At 37.5% G+C, this 20240-nt stretch overlaps 2 protein-coding genes and 2 pseudogenes across 3 annotated transcripts; 3 read left to right on the forward strand and 1 right to left on the reverse strand.

Moving 5' to 3' along the window:
- The first annotated feature begins 22 nt into the window (after positions 1 to 22).
- LOC148695329 (cytochrome P450 82A4 pseudogene) lies at positions 23 to 541 on the forward strand (annotated as a pseudogene).
- A 2171-nt stretch (positions 542 to 2712) lies between these two features.
- Positions 2713 to 4466, forward strand: LOC137718073 (strychnine-10-hydroxylase-like; annotated as a pseudogene).
- A 2804-nt stretch (positions 4467 to 7270) lies between these two features.
- On the forward strand, positions 7271 to 11896 carry LOC137718116 (inactive protein kinase SELMODRAFT_444075). Of its 2 annotated transcripts, XM_068457620.2 has the most exons (8): positions 7271 to 7555; positions 7638 to 7771; positions 8979 to 9073; positions 9304 to 10349; positions 10437 to 10594; positions 10809 to 10885; positions 11019 to 11343; positions 11447 to 11896. In XM_068457620.2, exons 1-8 carry the CDS (start codon positions 7381 to 7383, stop codon positions 11594 to 11596), a joined length of 2160 nt encoding a protein of 719 aa, XP_068313721.2. In that variant the 5' UTR covers positions 7271 to 7380; the 3' UTR covers positions 11597 to 11896. The 2 variants fall into 2 exon arrangements, with proteins under 2 accessions (XP_068313721.2, XP_068313722.2); XM_068457621.2 differs by lacking the exons at positions 7271 to 7555; positions 7638 to 7771 and adding an exon at positions 8516 to 8782.
- Positions 11897 to 12525: 629 nt separating this feature from the next.
- Positions 12526 to 14411, reverse strand: LOC137718720 (protein JINGUBANG-like). Its single transcript, XM_068458263.2, has one exon. It carries the CDS (start codon positions 14155 to 14157, stop codon positions 12754 to 12756), a length of 1404 nt encoding a protein of 467 aa, XP_068314364.2. The 5' UTR covers positions 14158 to 14411; the 3' UTR covers positions 12526 to 12753.
- Positions 14412 to 20240: the final 5829 nt, after the last annotated feature.

The following is a 20240-nucleotide window of genomic DNA, read 5'->3' on the forward strand; positions in this document are numbered from 1 at the left end:
TGAATGAATCAGACATTAGTAACCTGGTGTGAATGAATCAGACATTAGTAACCTGGTGTATCTGCAAGCCATTTTCAAAGAATCACTGCGTTTGTGCCCGCCTGCGCCGCTCGGGCCTAAGAAAATTCGGTGAGAACTGCACTGTAGGAGGATATCATGTCCCAAAGGATACTTGGCTAGTAATGAACGTAGGGAAGATCCAAACTGACCCCCGAGTTTGGGCTGATCTTATGGAGTTTAAGCCGGAGAGATTTCTCACCACCCACGAGGATGTCGATGTGAAGGGTCACAATTTTGAGATCATCCCTTTTGGTGGTGGTAGAAGAGCATGCCCTGGAATGGGTGTTTCTATTCATGTCATACATTAGCCTTGGCTAGTTTTCTGCATGCTTTTGACATCTCAACTCCAGAAAATGCAGCCGTTGATATGACTGGGAGCCTCGGGCTTTCGAACGTGAAACCCAGCCCGCTTCAAGTCCTCGTCAAACCTTGCTTGTCTCCAACTGTTTATAATATAATGCACACTAATCCAGAAGTGTGAAGCGAGAGATACTAATACTGGATATATCCTCTGTTATACCTAATAATCTTCAATATGCATACTAGATATGCTAATTGTGATGTAAAATGTGCTTCATAATTCACTCTACGAATAAAGATTGCAAAATAAATATGTGAGCATACAATTTTACTATACAACTAAGAATTGTTTTTCGCATTTGGTCTCCTATGCCGTTTTTTTAAATAGCTATCCACTGCAACCATTGGAATGAGTTTTCAGGTGCTTGTAAGCACCTTTCATAACTGGAGGTGGCAGCTGCCCTTGTAATCTTTCTAGACTGGAGATGGCAGCTGCTCTTGTATTCTTTCCAGCTTATAAATTGACACCATCATCTTACTTAGAGGGAATGAGAAGGGACAGAAGAGAAAAGAAATTAGAGAGGAGAGGTGGGAGTATATAATCTTCTTGAGGGGCATGCGGGTTTGAAATCTTAGCACAGATATGAAAACATATCTTGTGAACCCAGTGTGCGGTAACTATTTTCAGACCACCTTTATTCTTATTTATACCGTGGATATATTAACCACTGTGATTCACAATCTACCACAAGCCATGTGGTTTTTATACAAGTGTGTAGTTATTTTGGGTATTTTGTTATGAAAGTTTATATACGGAATGGTATATGATATCATTTTATCAAATTTTCCAATATTATATTGTAACAAATCCAAATCTGTGATGCGGTGGTTGTTTTAGTTAGGTTGATATATTACATATATTTTAGGAAAAATTAGTATCCAGTCTCTATTTATTAATGTTCATTGACTGAAACCTTATTAGTTGTCAGATTTTGATCAAAGTTCCTATAATTAATGTATTAATAAGTTAGTTACATAACTTTTTAAAACAAAAAAAAAAATTAGTAATTGAATTAGGTTTTGATACTCACACTTTTGTAAACTCTTAATTAATTTTCAATTCAAAACATTTTAAAAATAATAAATAAAATAAAAATAAATTTGTGCTCATTAATTTTTATGAAAAGAATTTTCAATTTTTTTTATCTCAAAAGTACCCATTTATATAATATTTCAATTTTTTTAATCTTAAATGTACTCATTCTTAAATATACCAATTTGTTATATGTAAAATAGTACTTTTTTTTCAATATAAATATAACCTTTTTTTTTTTTAATATACAAAATCCATTCAATGTTTTTTTAATCCATTTTTTAAACTTAATTATAAGGGTATATTAGTTTTTAGAATGTATCCATGTCAAGTTTAATCGAAGAATTTTATTAATGTTATTAAGCCTAGTATCTATTATTTTGGTTTTGAAGAATGTAGCCATGTTTTGGTGCTATAATTTTTTTGAGAATGTATCTATGTCAAGTTTAATCGAAGAATTTTATTAATGTTATTAAGCCTAGTATCTACTATTTTGGTTTTGAAGAAAGTAGCCATGTTTTGTTGCTATAATTTTTTTTGTTTCATTTTGATGAATGTATGCATGTTTATATATATATATATATATATATATATATATATATATATCCTAGCTAGAAATCTCTGGACTTGGGTTTTGTCAATGATTTCATCTGGAAATTTATCTACAAACTATATTTTATGTTTTTCGTCTATTATTTAATCATAACTTTATATTACATTATTAAGTTTGATATTCTTTCTTCAACGCCGAACCCTTACCTAAATAGTAGACATGCCATCCCTAATCCTAATGGTAGACATGCCATCCCTAATCCTAATGGTAGATATGCCATCCCTCATTTTATGTGTACAAATCTGGAGGAAAACCTCGGTCCCTAGTTGCTGTTTTAATTATTGAGCTATTGTTGTATAATAAATTTATACGAAGATTGAAAGTTTTCAAAAGCAACATGTATTATGATTAAATGATCATGACTCAAAATTAAAAAACAATTGGAATTTGGTGCAAATAAAAGTAAATAGAAATAAAAACATAAAAAGACAGGGATATGAAATTGCCATAAAACCAAAGGAAAACAAAGGAAGGGCCAGGAGCTCACTATCGATTCATATACAGGACCTCGAGTATAAATATTAAAGCTCTAATTAATCAACTGAGCTATAAGCCATTGGCCAACAAACAAAGAGTTTGTTCCTATATAAGTTCCCAAAATTCAGTTGTATCTCCCATCCAAATTATACCTGCCCCAAGGATGGAGATGAAGAACCCTCTTCCGTTTCCCACTTTTGGTCCAACTACAATTTTTGCCTTTCTACTATTTGTTGTGTCTATGTTGTGGATCTTGTCAAAGAACTTTCAGAAAAACATAACCAAGAAAATGGTACCCCCAGAAGCAGCGGGTGCATGGCCATTCATAGGGCACCTTCCCCTCTTAGGAGGACCCCAACCACCCCACATAACCTTGGGCGACATAGCAAACAAGTACGGGCCGCTCTTCACAATCAAGCTGGGTGTGCACCCAACTCTTGTTGTAAGCAGCTGGGACATGGCCAAAGAGTGCCTGACCGCTCATGATATAGCATTCGCCGACCGCCCAAAGGTTTTAGGTCTAGAGATTATGGGCTACAACAATGCCATGTTTGGTTCAAGCCCCTGTGGCCCTTACTGGCGCCATGTGCGCAAGATGACAACGCTGCATCTGCTCTCGAACCATCAGCTGGAGTTGCTCAAGCATGTCCGTGAATCGATCCGAGGTGAAGGCTTGTATAAATCGTGTATATGATTTGTGGAAGGAGAATAAATGTAACAAAGTGATGGTGGAGATGAATAGGTGGTTTGGGGGACGTGGCTTTGAACGTTATATATGTTTAGGATAGTTGTAGGGAAGCGATTCCATGGTGCAACTACGTTGCATGAGAAAGAAGAGAACGAAAGGTGTCAAAAGGCGTTGGGGGATTTTTTGAAGCTGGGTAGTGAGTTTGTGATCGCGGATAAAGTTCCGTTTCTTAGGTGGTTTGATTTTGGTGGGAGTGAGAAGGCGATGAAGCAGACAGCAAAAGTTCTTGATGGTGCACTTCAAGGATGGTTGGAAGAACACAAGCAAAAGAGATCAAGCAGTACTGCTTCAGGAAGTGCGAAGGATGGTGAGCATGATTTCATGCAGACGATGATTTCAGTTCTTGATGACACTACAAAAGAGTTTCAACCTTCCACTAGTCCTTCTTCTGATACAATTAACAAAGCTACTTGCCTGGTACGTATGAGACCTAACCTATAAATTTGAAAAGAACCAAACTTTATTTTTACGTGCAAATGTTAGATTTGCATATGTAAAGATGTGACGACCACAATAAAAAAAAGTATTTATGTGCTTGCAGACGGCTATTCTAGGAGGGACGGATCCCACAATAGCGACCTTAACGTGGGTTCTTTCTTTACTACTGAACAACCGTGAAGCCTTGAGGAAGGCTCAAGAAGAACTAGACAAACAGGTTGGGAGGGAAAGGCAAGTGAAAGAATCAGACGTGAAAAACTTGGTCTATGTCCAAGCAGTTATCAAAGAAACTTTACGTTTATATCCTCCTTCGCCACTCGCAATCCCACATGAATGCAAGGAGGACTGCACAGTAGGAAGCCACCATGTGAAAGCAGGCACTCGTCTTCTCATCAATATTTCAAAGATTCAGCGAGACCCGAATGTCTGGCTCGATCGATCCTAGCCAATTCCAACCATAAAGGTTTTTTACAGCTCAGAGGTATTTTGACGTTAGGGGACAGAATTTTGAATTCATACCATTTGGAAGTGGTAGAAGAATGTGCCCTGGAGTCTCTCTGGCTCTTCAAGTTGTTCAACTAACGGTGGCTCAACTCCTGCATGGGTTTGAAATTGAAACGACGTCAGATGAACCCGTTGATTATGACTGAGAGTTTTGGAATAACCAACATGAAGGCCACCCCACTGATATCCTCTTCACACCTCGCCTTCTGGCCAAACTTTATGAAATTAATTAATAATATTATGGACTTGATAATAAATAAGAACATTTTCCTAGTTACCAAAATTCGAACTTAGGTGCAAAAGTGGACGAACATAGCGACTGGCCTAGCTCACCTTTCTCTATCTGTCTCTAATTTGTAACGATTGTGCAAAACATTGAAAGTTAACTTTGTAATTTGCTTCATTGCTATGATTGGTTCATAATATTATTTCAATATATTGTATTGGCTTGGATGAATGTCTCAGTTAGTTAAGGCCTGACCAATTAATTCAATATCGAATACTCCCTCTGGTAGATTCATAATAGCAATAACAAAGTTTTGTTTTACTAAGCGGGATTAACCCTATGAATTTTAGAACGTTACTGTCATCTGGTTGATTACCTAAAGTCATTTAGATTTAGGCTCCGTTGAAGGATGGTCAAGCTGAGTTAGCTCGAGTATCAAATTAGAGCCCAAACTTTTGGAGTTCTTATTACAAAATCGAGCTGAAAATCGCAAACCCATTTTCTCATGTCCATTTCTGTTTGTGGCTTTCTTCATGGTGGTCCTCTTCGAAAATAACATAACCCCATCGTATCATTACTGCAATCACATGGTGTTTGTGTCACATTAATGCAATTCGTGAGCGAGCGATGTACACAAGGGGAAATACAACCCGTTGCAAGTAAATTTAACCTCGTTTGTGAGCTGGGTCAGTGTCTGGCAAAATCTTAACCATGCAACCCTAATCTTGCATCAATGTCACATTAACATCATCGCAATTTGCGAGGGATTACCAACAACTGTTATCTAAGGTGGACCATGAACCCTTTAGTCACCTAACTAGCTACAAAAGGAAAAAAACGTTGCTTGCCTTTTCAAAACTAATTTTAGCTAAATTACATCTATAACGCTACAAATTAAGTTAGATTAATCACACAATACAAAAATGTGGAGCAAAAAATAATCCCAAAAATCATGGAGTTGACATGTGGATTATTCCCCCAAGAAAGACAAGACTGCCCCTATTAAATGAGCAGGAAGCAGTCTAATTTACCACGCGCAGCTGAGGTATAACAGGTAGAGATCAACGACTGCTCAAGGCACCCGTGCCCGTAGAAAAATTCAAATGTATTTATGATAGAATAATCCTTATTCTTATCATAAATACATTACTAATCAGAGAAAACCTCTTCAAGTATGTAAACCTAATTCCATTTATTTAGAATATTTACCCAATTACTACAAGATATTTATTTACACAAATATCTTGAAATATTCCCACCTAAATTCCACCTTAGGGCCGACCACCTCTAAACCCTAGAAGGCTGGCTCGTACTCCTCTCCACTCCTATAAATACACACTTTATCTCCAAAAATTAAGTAAACTTTAGCTACCCCTAAAAAGGCTTTTTGCTACCCACAAACACTCAAACACATTCTTTTCAGAATTTTAGCTTTGACATCAGAGATTCTTCGGCCAAAGCCCTCATTCATAATGGGCGCATAAGACTTTTGGTCTTAATCTTAAGTATTATTACTTTGCTAATGTTTTTCCATCAAAGAAAGAAACGACGGAAATTTGCATCCACAAATAGCTTCAAGTTAAAAAAAATTAAAAAAAAAACAAAAAACAAAAAACTTTTGAATGATCAAAGTGCTTCTGAAAATATGACAATAAAAGCTTAGGGGTTTTGAAAAATGGGTTTATGAAATTGTATGACAAAAAATCACTTTCAGTACTTTTCAAAATAAGCACATAAAATCGTTTTTAAGCATTAGTGTGCATGTGCGTCTCTGGCTTGGCCTCACTTGGCTAACAAGTCAGTTTGTATTAATTGGCCTCCCAGTAAACGACGGCGAAGACTGCGCTTTCCCGATTATCTTATCTGGGTTCTTGTTACATGCCCTTTATAACCTTCAACAGCCGATTGTCTTTTTCTTAGAGTTCCTAATTATTAAGTGGTACTTTGGACAATTTATATGGAATTAGTTGGCCAATGATTAATTAGTTCAAAGGAGGAGATCATTCTACAAGCTACTTATAATCTTCCCGGAAATATGAGATATTTGTAGTGTGCTCGAAGTACAGAATGATATATCATATGTCATTATACAAGTTGTAAAATACTTGCGTTAAAAATTAACAATTTGAAAAATAAAATTTCTCTTTACTTATGTAATGACACGTAATATACCAGTCGTGTTCTAGAAACAATGAAAAACTTCTCTTGAAATATGACGAATTACTTACTGGAGTAGGATAAAAGCTATGGCGAGTTACTTATATGTGGCACGTACCAAGTGTGCCTGTTGTCATAGTATGGCGATCGCATTAAATATTTTTTCCTGGATTATAGAATGATTAATCAAAAGACTCTTATCTACTTAAATTACAAATTCTTCGTTTCAACTTATGATATAAAAATCTTACATATGTGAATTAAATCAGTTAATAAAGACACTATGCTCTCTTAACGGTCAAGTTTGATCCTTACATTGTAGTTTAAAATAGTTTATAAAACTAAGCTGAACACGAACCGATTTCTATTGTAGTTTAAAATAGTTTATAAAACTAAAGCTGAACACGAACCGATTTCTATTATTCCAAGTTTCTTTTATCACCAAACCAAAATATTAAGTAACTAATCATCTTATAATTTAAATTAATGGATCGCAATATAAATCGAATTATAATATAAAAAGTAAATTACACGAAATCTAGTTTATATTATTAATAAAATGAAAGGTTGATAATTTGCATATCTTAACTAGGGTCAGTTAACCAGGGTTAGCATTAGGTGGTTAATACGATCCTCCTCCTACTCCCAAGTTCTAACGAACGCAACGCAAAGTCACACACAGAGTCCAACTCCAACCTACTGCACTTCACAGTTTCCGCAACTTTGAAAAAAGATCCTGACAATTCCGCGGGAGGAAGCAATCAATGGTCGGACAAGGAGGCACCGCCGCGAATACGGGCGGAAGCGCCGATAAAGTAATAGTGGCTGTGAAAGCAGAGAAGGTGATTTCGAAAACGGCATTGGCCTGGGCGCTCACTCACGTCGTTCACCCCGGCGACTGCGTGACCTTACTCGCCGTCTTCTCCACCGCTAAAACCGGTAATTCAGCTTGTAAACTGTAGTTAAACCTTACTTCTGCTGCTCAGTTTCGTGTTGCTAATGTTGAATTTGTACGAGGCAGGTGGAAAGTTCTGGAACTTTCCGAGATTCACCGGAGATTGCGGAAGCCGTCGTCGGGAAGATTTGCCGGATCGGATTTGCCAGATCTCCGATTCGTGTTCGCAGATGGTTCTCCAGTTTCACAGCCAAATCCAGGTGAATCGTTATTGCTAACTGAATTTACCTTAATGCCACTTACCGCGTTTCTCGTTCGAGTCCATTTTAGTCAATTTACAATTTCTCCGTTTTGAAAATTTCAACCTTTAGCGACAATGACCCACGTAGTCTGGTTGGCCTGCTTAGTGCTTAAGATGCGGCCACGTGGACGTCGGACGTTGGAACTTGTCGTTTGCTTCTTTGTTTTGCACAACTGGACACAACTTGATGATGTAGACCCTTTATGCTCGTTTTTCAATTTATCTCCAATAATGCATAAAGTTTCTCTTACACTCGCATTTGAATTTCATTATAGTTAACTTTAAGCCAACGGGATTAGGGCAGTTAGCTAAGACAGGATGCCGACCTCCTTCGACCCTAGTACAAGTCCCTCTACCGGTAGACTAGAGTATTAGATTGAATTAAAAAAACATTGAGTTAATTTTATATTAATACTATCAAATGCCACACAATTTATGTATGAGATATATAATTTATATTTTTCTCAAATATTGTTTTTTAATTTTTTTTAATGCGAGGAGTTATTTGTTTTTGGTTGTGAGGTTCAGAAACAAACAGCAAAAAACTTGTTTGTGTGAAATTACTTTAATGCCCACATTTTTGTCATTTTCTATTTTTTTTTCAGTTATGTATTAAAGGTTATAATTATAATTTCATTGGTTTTTGGTTAACAAAAGGAGTTCTATTAATATGTAGTTTAGATTCATGTATGTACTAAATGTTATAATTGTAATGTCATTGGTTTTTGGTTGGCAAAAGGAATTCTATTAATATGTAGTTTAGATAATTTAGTTTAAGGAAATATTGTTTAACAAGATAATCATATGGCTTGTAGTGTCTCTTGCGGTTGATCACTTGGTTGTCAGAGTTTATTAGATTTTGGATTTGTTTTTAGGCACAAATAAGTTAATCATTTGAGGGGAACATGGCATGTGCTTTGCAACATGTCGTGGGGTGTGCATGGAATTATCAAAAAGGATCGTATCTTCTGTATGAACTATGAAACTTTTAATATCATTAACCAATCCCATTTAGATCATTTGAATTTATTTGCGCGTTTTTTTATCTTCGTGGTGTTTATTTTTTTCCTTTACTTTTGTTGCCAGGAATTCGGTTTCTAATTTACTGTTTATCCTAACCTCGCCGCTGGTTCTAAAACATAACTAGTTATGATCATATATTGCAGGTAACAGTGAGGATTAAGGTGGTATTAAGTACACCAGGTGGGGTTGTGGCGGCTGAAGCAAGATGCAACGGAGCCAATTGGGTCGTACTGGACAAGTAATTAAACATAAAAAAGTATTGTTTCTTATTTCCGAGCTATTGATTTAGGTGCATGCTTTACGGGTCGATTGCTTCCTTCACAACTCGACACATCTAGTGCCATCCTAAACTAGAAACGACGTTATTCTTAAGCCTGTGTAGTTGTAGTTTTTTGGTACCTTTTTCCCTCGAAGTGTATAAGATTTGAATGGGCGGCTAAACAACTGATTGTTCTCCTTGTTTAACAGAAAGTTGAAGCAAGAGCGGAAGCATTGCATGGATGAGCTTGGATGCAACATTGTCATGATGAATGGAACTCAGCCTAAAGTCCTGAGGCTCAATCTAGCATGCCAAGATGAACTCCAAACCCCATTCTTTTCTGCCGCTTCTTCACCAGGATCTCATGTTGGAAAATTTCAAGGGCATCATAGAATGAAGCATTCCACTCCGGTTAGCAGTCCTGAAGAACCAAGCTCCTCCTACACAAGAACCACGGGAGAAGGTTCATCATCAAGTTACGACACTGTGACTTCTCTTTTTCTCGTCTATGAACAGAATCCTCTTTTTGAAGGACCACGAATAGGAGACCGCATACCAAATGATTTAGAGGATCCGTATGAAGAACTTGAGACAATTGGAGAGAGGCTTATAAATCTATCTAAACCTCAAACGTCATCTGCAGTCACTACTCAGAGTGTCTTTTGGATCCCCCAAAATCACATTGTTGATCATGGAAAGCCCCCAACTCCCCAAAATAGTAAAAACGATCACCAACCAATATCTCCCACTTTCCTTACTCTTTTTGAAGAGTGTTCACAATTTGATCAAGATACAAGGATAGATAAATTTGACCCGAAGGAAACCCCTAAGAAAGGGTACCTTATTAATTCTAGCATCAGGGATGCTGTTTCTTTGGGTAGAACCTCCTCAACACCTCCACCATTATGCTCTCTATGTCAACACAAAACACCGGTATTTGGGAAACCTCCAAAGCAGTTCTCATACAAAGAGTTGGAGGAAGCTACAGACACGTTCTCAGATATCAACTTCTTGGCAGAAGGTGGTTTCGGTGTGGTGCACAGGGGAGTTTTAGGAGACGGTCAAGTTGTTGCTGTGAAGCAGTTGAAGTTTGGTGGATCTCAAGCAGATGCTGACTTCTGCAGGGAAGTACGAGTATTGAGTTGCGCGCAACAGAGGAACGTTGTGTTGCTGATAGGGTATTGTATTGAAGGCAAGGCAAGGGTATTGGTTTATGAGTACATCTGTAACAGCTCATTGGATTTCCATTTGCATGGTATGCACTTTTCTTCATGTTTTTAGTTTGGAACATATCCACAACTCTATTCAGCTTCATAGACTTGACATTCTCTCTGAATGACAGGGAAAAGAACCCGTCTAGATTGCGAATCAAGGCTAAAGATAGCAACAGGAGCAGCCCGTGGTCTACGATATCTGCACGAAGATTGTAGAGTGGGATGTATAGTACACAGAGACCTCCGACCCAACAATATCCTTCTAACCCACGATTTTGAACCTCTGGTACTTGATATAATCCTGGAATTTTATATCATATACTTCAAAAACCATGTTCCCTTGTCTAATACAGATTGTATTTCTTAATTTCGTATTTCATCCATGATTTACACCAGTCAGAAATTTGTTCACATTTCCTGTGTGCTATCAAATATTTAATACACCTGTATTGATGCTTATGGAACGTGCTCATATGCTTACTCGTTTGTTATTTGTTTAGGTTGCTGATTTTGGGCTTGCTAGATTGTACTCCGAATGGGAGATGAGCAGTGAGGACCGCGTGATTGGAACTTCAGGGTACTTTCTCCACATCCTGCTTGATATAGGTCCTAGATTTCTTTTGTACAAAAGCAATGCAATTATATGCATGTAATGATATAAAAAAGAAAAGGAAGTCATTCCATCTGATCAAGCTCAATGTGATATGTAGGTATCTGGCGCCGGAGTATGTGGATGGCGGGCAAATTACGCATAAAGTTGATGTGTATGCATTTGGAATAGTTCTGTTAGAGCTTATGACCGGTCGAAGAATCACTGAACTACAATATGCCAAGGGACATCGTTATTTAGAAGAATGGCTCCACCCCCTAGCTACATTAGAGCCACACCACATCTTACCAACTCATTATCAGTTACTGGATCCGGACTTGGCCTCCGATGAAAATCCCGACTTTCCCCATCAACTACAGGTGCTGGCACGTGCTGCTTCTCTGTGTCTGCGTCGAGACCCTGAATCCAGACCCCCAATGTCAAAGGTTACCTGATATCCTAGCTCAGTTGCTAACTCTGTGCCAAATTAATTTCTCTTTTTCGGGGGATGAAGTTGTTTGAGTTCAAATTGTGTGGCTTTTTGTACAGGTGCTGAGAGTGCTAGAAGGCGGAGATCCAGTTGTTCCTCTGGGCCTAGACTTGAACACTGCTGGTAGTAGGAGTGGTCATTTGCCTGGACTGAGCTCACATAGGCGACCCGAAGCAAGAGGAAGCCATTCTCGTACATTATCGCATTGAATACCGATTCATCTTTAGGGTTACGATATTTTTTTCTATACAAGCAATATTGGGGGAGGAGAATCAGACTTGGAGCCTCGGTCTTAACCAACCGAACGAGTTTATGTGTCCCTTGATGGGTTATGATGAGAATTCGTATTGCACGTTGCAGTTTTCATGACATATTTTTTACTTCCACCGTTGTTTTGAGTTACAGTACAAGCCTGTAATGAAGTTCTTTACATGTATATCAGAAAAATCGATTTGTTTCCACAACTTTAATTACAGTATGAAATATATATTTAGTTGATTGTTTCCCAAGTATTTTAATCCTCAAGATGAGGGATGCGAGGGCGAGTTTTGGCGTAACAGAAAGGTTGTTTTTTTGTAATCGAAAAAGTTACAGGTTCGTGTGAAAGAAAAAAAAAAGCTTCTTTGCGAAGTAAGGGTAATATTGCGTACGATAGATGTTTTCCCCTCACACCTCCACCAAAGACCTTAGCAAAACAGGAAGTCTTATTAGTTTGGGATCACCCCTTTTAAGATAAGGGATATAAGGAAAATAATCTAAGTTAACCGAGGACTTTGCTAACAATTAAGATTTCTTGCGGTGAATTGTCTATTTATTTGACAAGTAGATCAACAAATGTTCTCTAATAATTATATTGAATGAATAAGAAGGTACACCAAAAAAGGGTCTTAGTGTTCGTTTGGAAGTGATTTTAAAATGACTAAAAAAGTTTTTGATGAAAATGCTTTTCAAATCAATTTTTAATAAAAATTCAAGTGAAGTCTGGAAAAACATTTTAAGTGTTTCCTCTAATAAGTATATATCTACTGCTTATTCCAAAAAGAAATTGAAATATTTTTGAAACCGAAAATCAATTTCACCAAAAACATTTTTAGTCAATTTTTAATTAAGATCTTGTCCCCGAATCATCATGAGAAACTATCCAAAACATGCAAAACACATCCATCAGTAAGAAATTAACAAAGAAATGGAGTGAAACTAATTTATTTCTGATATACAGTATATACTCCCTTCATCACGCACTCCAATCCTTTCATCTCATCGCCAACAATCAACGGTCCAAATCATCCTCTCTATGCCATACATGATCTTGAATCAGACACGTGGCGCAACCCTATTGGACCGAAAACCCATCGGTCATAAATCATCAGAACCTCTTGTTATGGCTGCTGCCCCGACCCGCCGACGACGAATAACTCCCATCCGACGGAATCGAATCCGCATCGAACCCCCCGCGCTGGTGACTCATCGCCGTCAGCTCCGGCGCCTGCTCCGACACCCCCCACACCTTCACCGACTTATCCAGACTCCCGCTATACACAATCCAACGCTGCTCGTCCGCTTCATTTACATCCTTGTCCTTTTCCACCGCCAGGCACTTCACCGGCCCCGTGTGCCCGGACAGAACCGACAGGCACGTGTGGATCGTTCCCTCCCTCCGCCACACGCAAATCGTCTTGTCCGCCGACCCGCTGAATACCAAGTTCCCCGCCGCCGCCAAACAGAGCACCGCCAGCTTGTGCCCCTTCAGCACGCCACCGTGCGACAGCTGCTTCTCCCGCTCCCAGAAATTCACCAACCCGTCTGACGATCCGCAGTAAACAATTGACCCCGACGCGCTGGCGGCGAGCGCGGTCACCGCGCTCTCCTGCTTCAGCAGAGTCTGCGCCAGAGTGTGCTTGGTGATCTTCGCGCTCTGCTCCTTCTTCCAAACTTTAACCGTCCCGTCCGCCGCCCCCGTGTACACCATCCCCTCCCCGCTTGCGACGACGGAGTTCACCGCGTCGTCGTGCGCGTGGATCGATTCGATGCATTTCGATGTTTCAATTCGCCACACTTTTAACGTCCTGTCCCAGGAGGCAGAGTAAAGAAGCTTCTTGTCCTCACTGAGGCTCAGGCACGAAACTGCGTCGGAGTGCTTGATCCAGAGCGTCTTCTGCCGCCGCACCTTAACGTAATTACTGGGTTTCACGGAGTATTTAAAGATATCCATCATTGTAGGCAGAGTCCCGGCGCGTTTGTGCACGCTCTGGTCTTTCGATGAGACCCGCCACACCCGGATCTTTCCATCTTGGTGACCCGTGAAGAGCTTGTCGCCTGAAATGACGATTGCTTTCACGAGCCCACTGTTCGATTTGAATCCACTGAATTCTTTGAGATTTTTCCACACCCGGATGTTCTTGCTGTCGGAACCGGTGTACAGCAGGTCTCCTGTGGCCGCGAGAGAGTAGATATGGCCTTCCTCGCGGAGGAGAGACCCAATAAGGCCGTTCGGAGGAACGTTAGATTCCTCGAACGGCTGCCAGCGTGACTTGGATAAGGGGGAACTGGAGGTGTTGTTCCAGGGCGACATTGTCATCGGAGAACACTCACCGCTCATTCGCGTCGGTTCAAGAGAGCAAGCCGGGCTGAGGGCGGAGGCACTGCTGTTCCGTGTCGGGTATTCTACGTCGAGGTCGGTCACCATGCCGGCGGAGGGGGGGATGTTGGGGGCAGAATGCGCGAGGTTTTCAAACTTACTCCGAGGTATAGACTCCGCCTCCGCCAACATCCTGCCCTAATTCAATTCAAGAGAAATTTTATTCGAACCCAATTGTTTTTTCAAATTTTAATCGCTCGTATCCGCGAAACTGATTAAATATTAAAACGGAAATTAAATCAAACTAAACTAAAAGATTTTGAAGTTTTTAAAGTTTGAATTTGGAGAGATGTGGGTGTTAATTAATGGTGGGAGGAGAAAATGGAGAGAGGTGGCCAACTGCTTAAGGAATGTAAGGAATTAATTTACGAATTGAACAACAGAAGGCGGGAGATGAGAGCGGGGGACTATATAAATATAAATAGGGATTTGAGGGCCGTTGTGATTTTGACACGTGTGGGGTGGATACGTTGGGGTTGCGTGGCAAACGGGTTTTTGGGTTCCGGAGAATCCGGGTCGGACGCTCAGAATAGCAAGTGTGTGTGTTATACGGTTCCGGCTGGACTTGGGTCAGTTGGGTGGTCTCTGTATATTTGCTATTCTGGGGTGTTATGTTAGAGTTGTTTTCCTTGGCGGTTAGGGTTTTACGTCCTATATTGTACTGGAAAGGTTTTTCGATACGTATGAAACGTTTGATGGTACGCTATATGTTATTATATAAGTGGAGTGAAATTATTTTTTTTCAAGTATTTTTTACTTATATAATGACATACATATATGTGTCCATGTTCCAAACACGCTGAAAATTTCTAATTATACTACCCTTTTACTAAATGGTCAAAATCCAATGCAAAATGGTTGTGTTATGAGACATGATTTTGTCATAATTAAGCACACACCATCCTTTAATTTACCATCCTTCACTTGCCAAAGGAAGAAAGCATGTATAGATTAGAAAAAGCACCGCCCTTGAAAAAGGGAAAAAATTAGGGTGGATTGCAAGTGAGCTAAAGCCCTTGGTAGTTGGAGGTATGAGATAATTAGTTAGGAATTATAATAAATTCAGCTTAGGAGTTGTAGTAGACTTCGCGTGAATTTTGAATGAACTCTCTTAAAATCTTAATTAGAGGGAAAAATTAAATTTGTTAAGGTTTAAAATACACTATAAGATCTCTTTAATTCTATCAAAATCTATCGTTTTTTGAAATCTTTTATAAAGTACTTTTGATCGTAATTGAATATAATCAAATTTCTATATATGAACTTTTATCACGTTTTAAAATTCTGATTGAATGTTACTAAAATTTTTATGGACTCGTTTAAATTGGGTTGAACGCCATTGAAATTTTTAACTCTTTTAAAATTTGTGACTTCATTTTTGTAATTGGGTGTGATCATTTCTTGCCTTTGTTTCTTATATAGTTGGATCAAATTGGCATGATAATTTGTGTTCCAGAAACAAAAATATTTGTAATTGTGGTGTTTTCTAGTTTCGAATCATTATATTCAGAGTGATTTCTATATTGTTATGGTTATGGGTCTACGACTATAGTCTAATGTTTGGTGTCGCTCAGATGTTGGTCATTGGTTTTTCCTTCCTCTTCTAAATTTTACTATCATGTATTTGGTTACAATACTTATATGTATTTAATATAATCATTATCTCGACTGTCAGATAATGATAATATTAAATACATATATTCACATAAACTCTAAATGACCATTACATAATGATTATGTTAAATACATGTAAGCGTATTATAGCCAATTCCTACTTATCAAACTACATTTTAACTTAAACGTGATAAAAGCAATAGCTACTTCATATATGATTATATAATTTCTTGGAGGAAAATGCCGGAGTCCGTCTTTAAACTGCAAATATGTTATACTTCTACTACCGACCAGGAAAAGTGCAATACTATTTTACTGTGGGTGGCAAGCATATGCATATGTTGCTAGAATGTCAGCGTACGTAGCTAAGTGGACTCCTTCCTTTAGTTTAAAGTTTAAAAGTTTAAAGTAAGAAAAGATGTATGCACCACTAACTTGCAGGCAGTTGGACGATGATGATATCCATTTTATCTATTCTGTATGAACATGGATGGTGATATATAAAGAATTAAAAAATAGCCATTTTAGCCAAAAAGAGAAACAAATATCAATAATTGACACACAATTAAAAGAAATTATCTTCATTAACGAACTACGTACAACCTAAGCACGGGCACACATGAACGCTCCAATAATCTTATGCATGCAATGTGAATGTAAGAAAAAGGGCAATCTCATGCTTGTGGAATAGGCTCCTTCGTGGTCCACCATTAAACTTAAAATTAATGGCACGTAATTGTCAAGAACATTGCATTGACAAAGAGCCTACACGTTTGAATGTGGTTCAGTACCCTAGGGTAGGTATTGGGTTTCCAACTACGCGTCTCATGTCGGAAATTACCCCTTTCCTAAATTATTGTATTAGTTTTATACTTTCTTCCCTCCCTTGAACAATAATAATTATAAAAAAAATTAAAAAAAAAAAAAACAATAGAACCGAGACCGACTTTCATCAAAAAATTATAGTATAGTCTACTGCAGGTAATCAACCAAAAATTTCTCGTTTTGGGGTATTGTAAGAATAATTGACGTATTAATATCCATGCAATATTTCCTAGCTTGTTTCCCTTTTTTGGATCCACTAATTGTTGATCATATATAAACCTCATTAGGAACCTTTAACGTCTCAGCCAATTGCCCCAATTGCTAGGGAGTTGAAACTCACCTTATAAAATCTTTCAATACAAAGAAAATTGATTTGAAATGTAGAATACCTCTCTCTTTTGTCCCAAAACTACAGACTAATAAATCAGAGGAGCTGCTGATCACCATAAAGAAAAGGGTAAACAACAAGAAAACAACAAGCCATAGCCTTCCATATATGGTTCGAGTGTCAATCATTCGATCTACGACGACGTCGTCCTTGCTCCACTGTTGAAATTTATGGGCAACAAAAGAAATGGTGGAGAAAAGCAGCCTTTTATTTTACCACTATATATAAAATCAAGTGGAACATGACGACAAGATGACCAGTTAATAAAAAAACCTTAGTTCCTTGTTTGTACGCGAAGGCCCGAAGAAACCCTAGTTTTCTGATGATGGCAAACGGCCAAGAAACCTTTTGAAAAGAAATTGTAATGGAACTAATTCGTTAGGGTTTTGGCATGGCTGTTGCTTTCCGTTAGAGGTCGTTAGTCGGTTGCAAATTCATTCAACCGGTTCTTACCCCGAAGGGAAAGTGATTTGACCAGACCGAAGAGGGTCGAAACGGCAAATGTGGAATCAGTGATATCATGATGCACAATCTTTCGTTATACGTTTGGTACGGCCATTCATACTGTGACACGTGTGAGACCAAGTACCAATGTCACCTTCCCAGCTGCCACGTCTACGGTTTCGGTTTCTCTTGTCACTTTCTGAAATTCTAGGGTTTGGGGTACGGGATTTTGAATTATTTGGGGCACTTGGACCATAATAGGATATGGAGCCCATGGACCATTTAGTGAGCCATGTTGGGAGGCCACGTATTTGCGACTTCCTTACAAGCACGATGCTATGCAACGTAGCGTGTAGTGTATAGGTACAAGACATTGCCTAATTTTGTCGATGTAGTGTTGTGTAAGTGCAAACATGTGGTTTGATCAACTTCATCAGGTTCAATTTGAATAATGCATATTGGTTCATGTCATTTTGTCAAATGCGTGCTAGTTTCAGTAACTCACGCATGTAGATGTCGCATACTTTAAGTTAGAATTATTTTATACATGTGTTTTCGTCTGATCTTAATTTTACCGAACATTGTACATATTAGAAGTAATCAAGATAAATTATGTGCTTTCACTTATGTCACGGTGTATGCATTGTAATTTTGAAGCCAATTATACGTTGTGCATTGTTATTTGGATAATATTAGGGATAACAAAATTTTAAACTAAATTGGTAAACCAAATAATGTGTCATAAATAAAAAAATAAGCACGTTAATCAACACTTGAGTAATAATCCAATAATCAATAATCACATCATTTAATTTAAAAATTTTAGTTTATAAATTTGGCCTCACTAGCATTATCTTTTTTATTTGGTTATATCTATTCTAATTCTCTGGTGGCAGTGGGACGCACGTATTGTACCTACCCTACCTATTTGCTACCCACCAATGAGCAAAGATTGTTGTCGTTAATCATTTGTCTCTAAAATGTATTAATGTGGCATTTTTATACGTAAACTGTACAAAATAATTAATTTCTTTGAAATGATAAGCTGGATACACTTGCCCTTATAAAGATACTAGTTATGAAACTTCTCACTAATTATGATTAAATCATTTAATTGCAAGCTCAATTAGCTAGTTAAGAGTACTCTCTTTTACACTCGAAATCTCGAGTTTGAATCTTCTCTCTTCACATTTTAGATTAACCGCAAATGAAAAAAAATATATATATATTTCCAAAAAGTGAAGATATATATGTGATGAAACTTTATCACCAGCACATGATCAGAGTTCAGAAGCAAAGGTGTTTTTCCTTCTTTTGCTTCTTCTATTCTCCCATGTTATGACATGTAAGTAACTGATTTTCCATATTTAAGAACTCGTAATGCTCTAATATATATGGTTTAGCTATGTTTCTTATACTTTAACTGGAACTGATCTTATATATATATATATATATATATATATATATATATATATATATATAGAGTTGCGTAATCGGGGACCCCAAAGAATCACATACGTACGTACACATGTATGTTACTGTACTTGAAAGAATTTCACTGTAAATGTCAATATTATTTTCTGTATGCTTCATCCGTATTCAATTGGAAAGATCCATTAGTTTGGTGTGAAAACAACAGTAATTTCGTAGTAACTTGTCCCTAAACCCTAGTTTGGTATCACTTTGTACTTTGCAGTTTTACATGTTACATGTTTTCCCTTTCCTTTTCCATAAACCCTGCATAGATACGGAATGCAAAATCCAAACATCCATTAGATTTCCAGAATGGTTAGGAAAAATGGGCCTATCTGTGATCTATGTTATATCAAAAGTTGGTCTTTTGGTCCAATGTATTATTAGACTGGATTAAAAGATGAGACAATTTTGCAGATGACGTTTTACCATAGTGATGGAAAGTAATCATGTTTATGCACTTTGTTGCGTGTTTGATCCTACTGATCCCTCTTCTCTGTTAACAACTAATAGTTTAACCCACTATCTCTATCGTTTGTTAAAAAAAAAAGGCGGTTTTAAAATTGGATTGAGATAAGTAGCCCTTTCAAGTTTAAAGTATAATGAAGTAGAGGAGAATGATCTTTCATTTTGAAGATATTAGACATGGAGAAAATTTCTCTCTTCTAATCCTATAACTTTGGAGTGGATTGATATAGATAATTGCTCTTCACGAGTGATTCTGTTGGAAATCACACATCGTGAACTTGATAAAAACAAGCTATAATATAATTACATGGTTTCATTCTTAGTTACATTAAGGCATTTTAGGATAAAATCTCACTCATAATGGGCTAGCAGGTGGTTAAGTTGGAAACAGTATCAATGGTGGACCTTTTTGCATGTCTGTCCAAAACTTTAGCGAATCCATCTTCTACGTCCAAATTAGACAATATTTTTTTATTTTATTTATTTATTCAATTTACCTTGAAAATATTAGTTTATACATTAGAATCCAATTCTATATACAACACGATGCCTAACAAAGTTGTTATATGCACTTTGAAATTTTCATCGTGCACACCTTTGAAAGATAAAGAAAGAACTAGTACTAAAATGACTATTTTGAAGGTTACCTTTGACCAAAAAAAGAAACATACAGATTTTATATGCATTGAAATAATCAAATCCAACAGATATAGGTAAATCCAAAACAATGACGTGTGCTGATGCATTACGTGTAATTATACAAATGGTAAGATATATATGTTAAAAAGTTAATAATTTAAAAAATAAAATTTCTCAACTTACATAAAAATATATGATGTACTACTCATATTCTCGTCACAATAAAAAATTTCTCGAATCCAATCCTTCCAAAAAAGTTATCAAAGATTGGCAGAACCCGCCAACCTTATACCATTAAATATGCTTTGTGTTGGTATTCATTTATTCTTTTTAAGCTCAATGAACTTTAATCATATTAATTATG

This window comes from Pyrus communis, chromosome 8, assembly GCF_041283825.1.
Source record: "Pyrus communis isolate YQ-2024b chromosome 8, ASM4128382v1, whole genome shotgun sequence".
NCBI lineage: Eukaryota > Viridiplantae > Streptophyta > Magnoliopsida > Rosales > Rosaceae > Pyrus > Pyrus communis.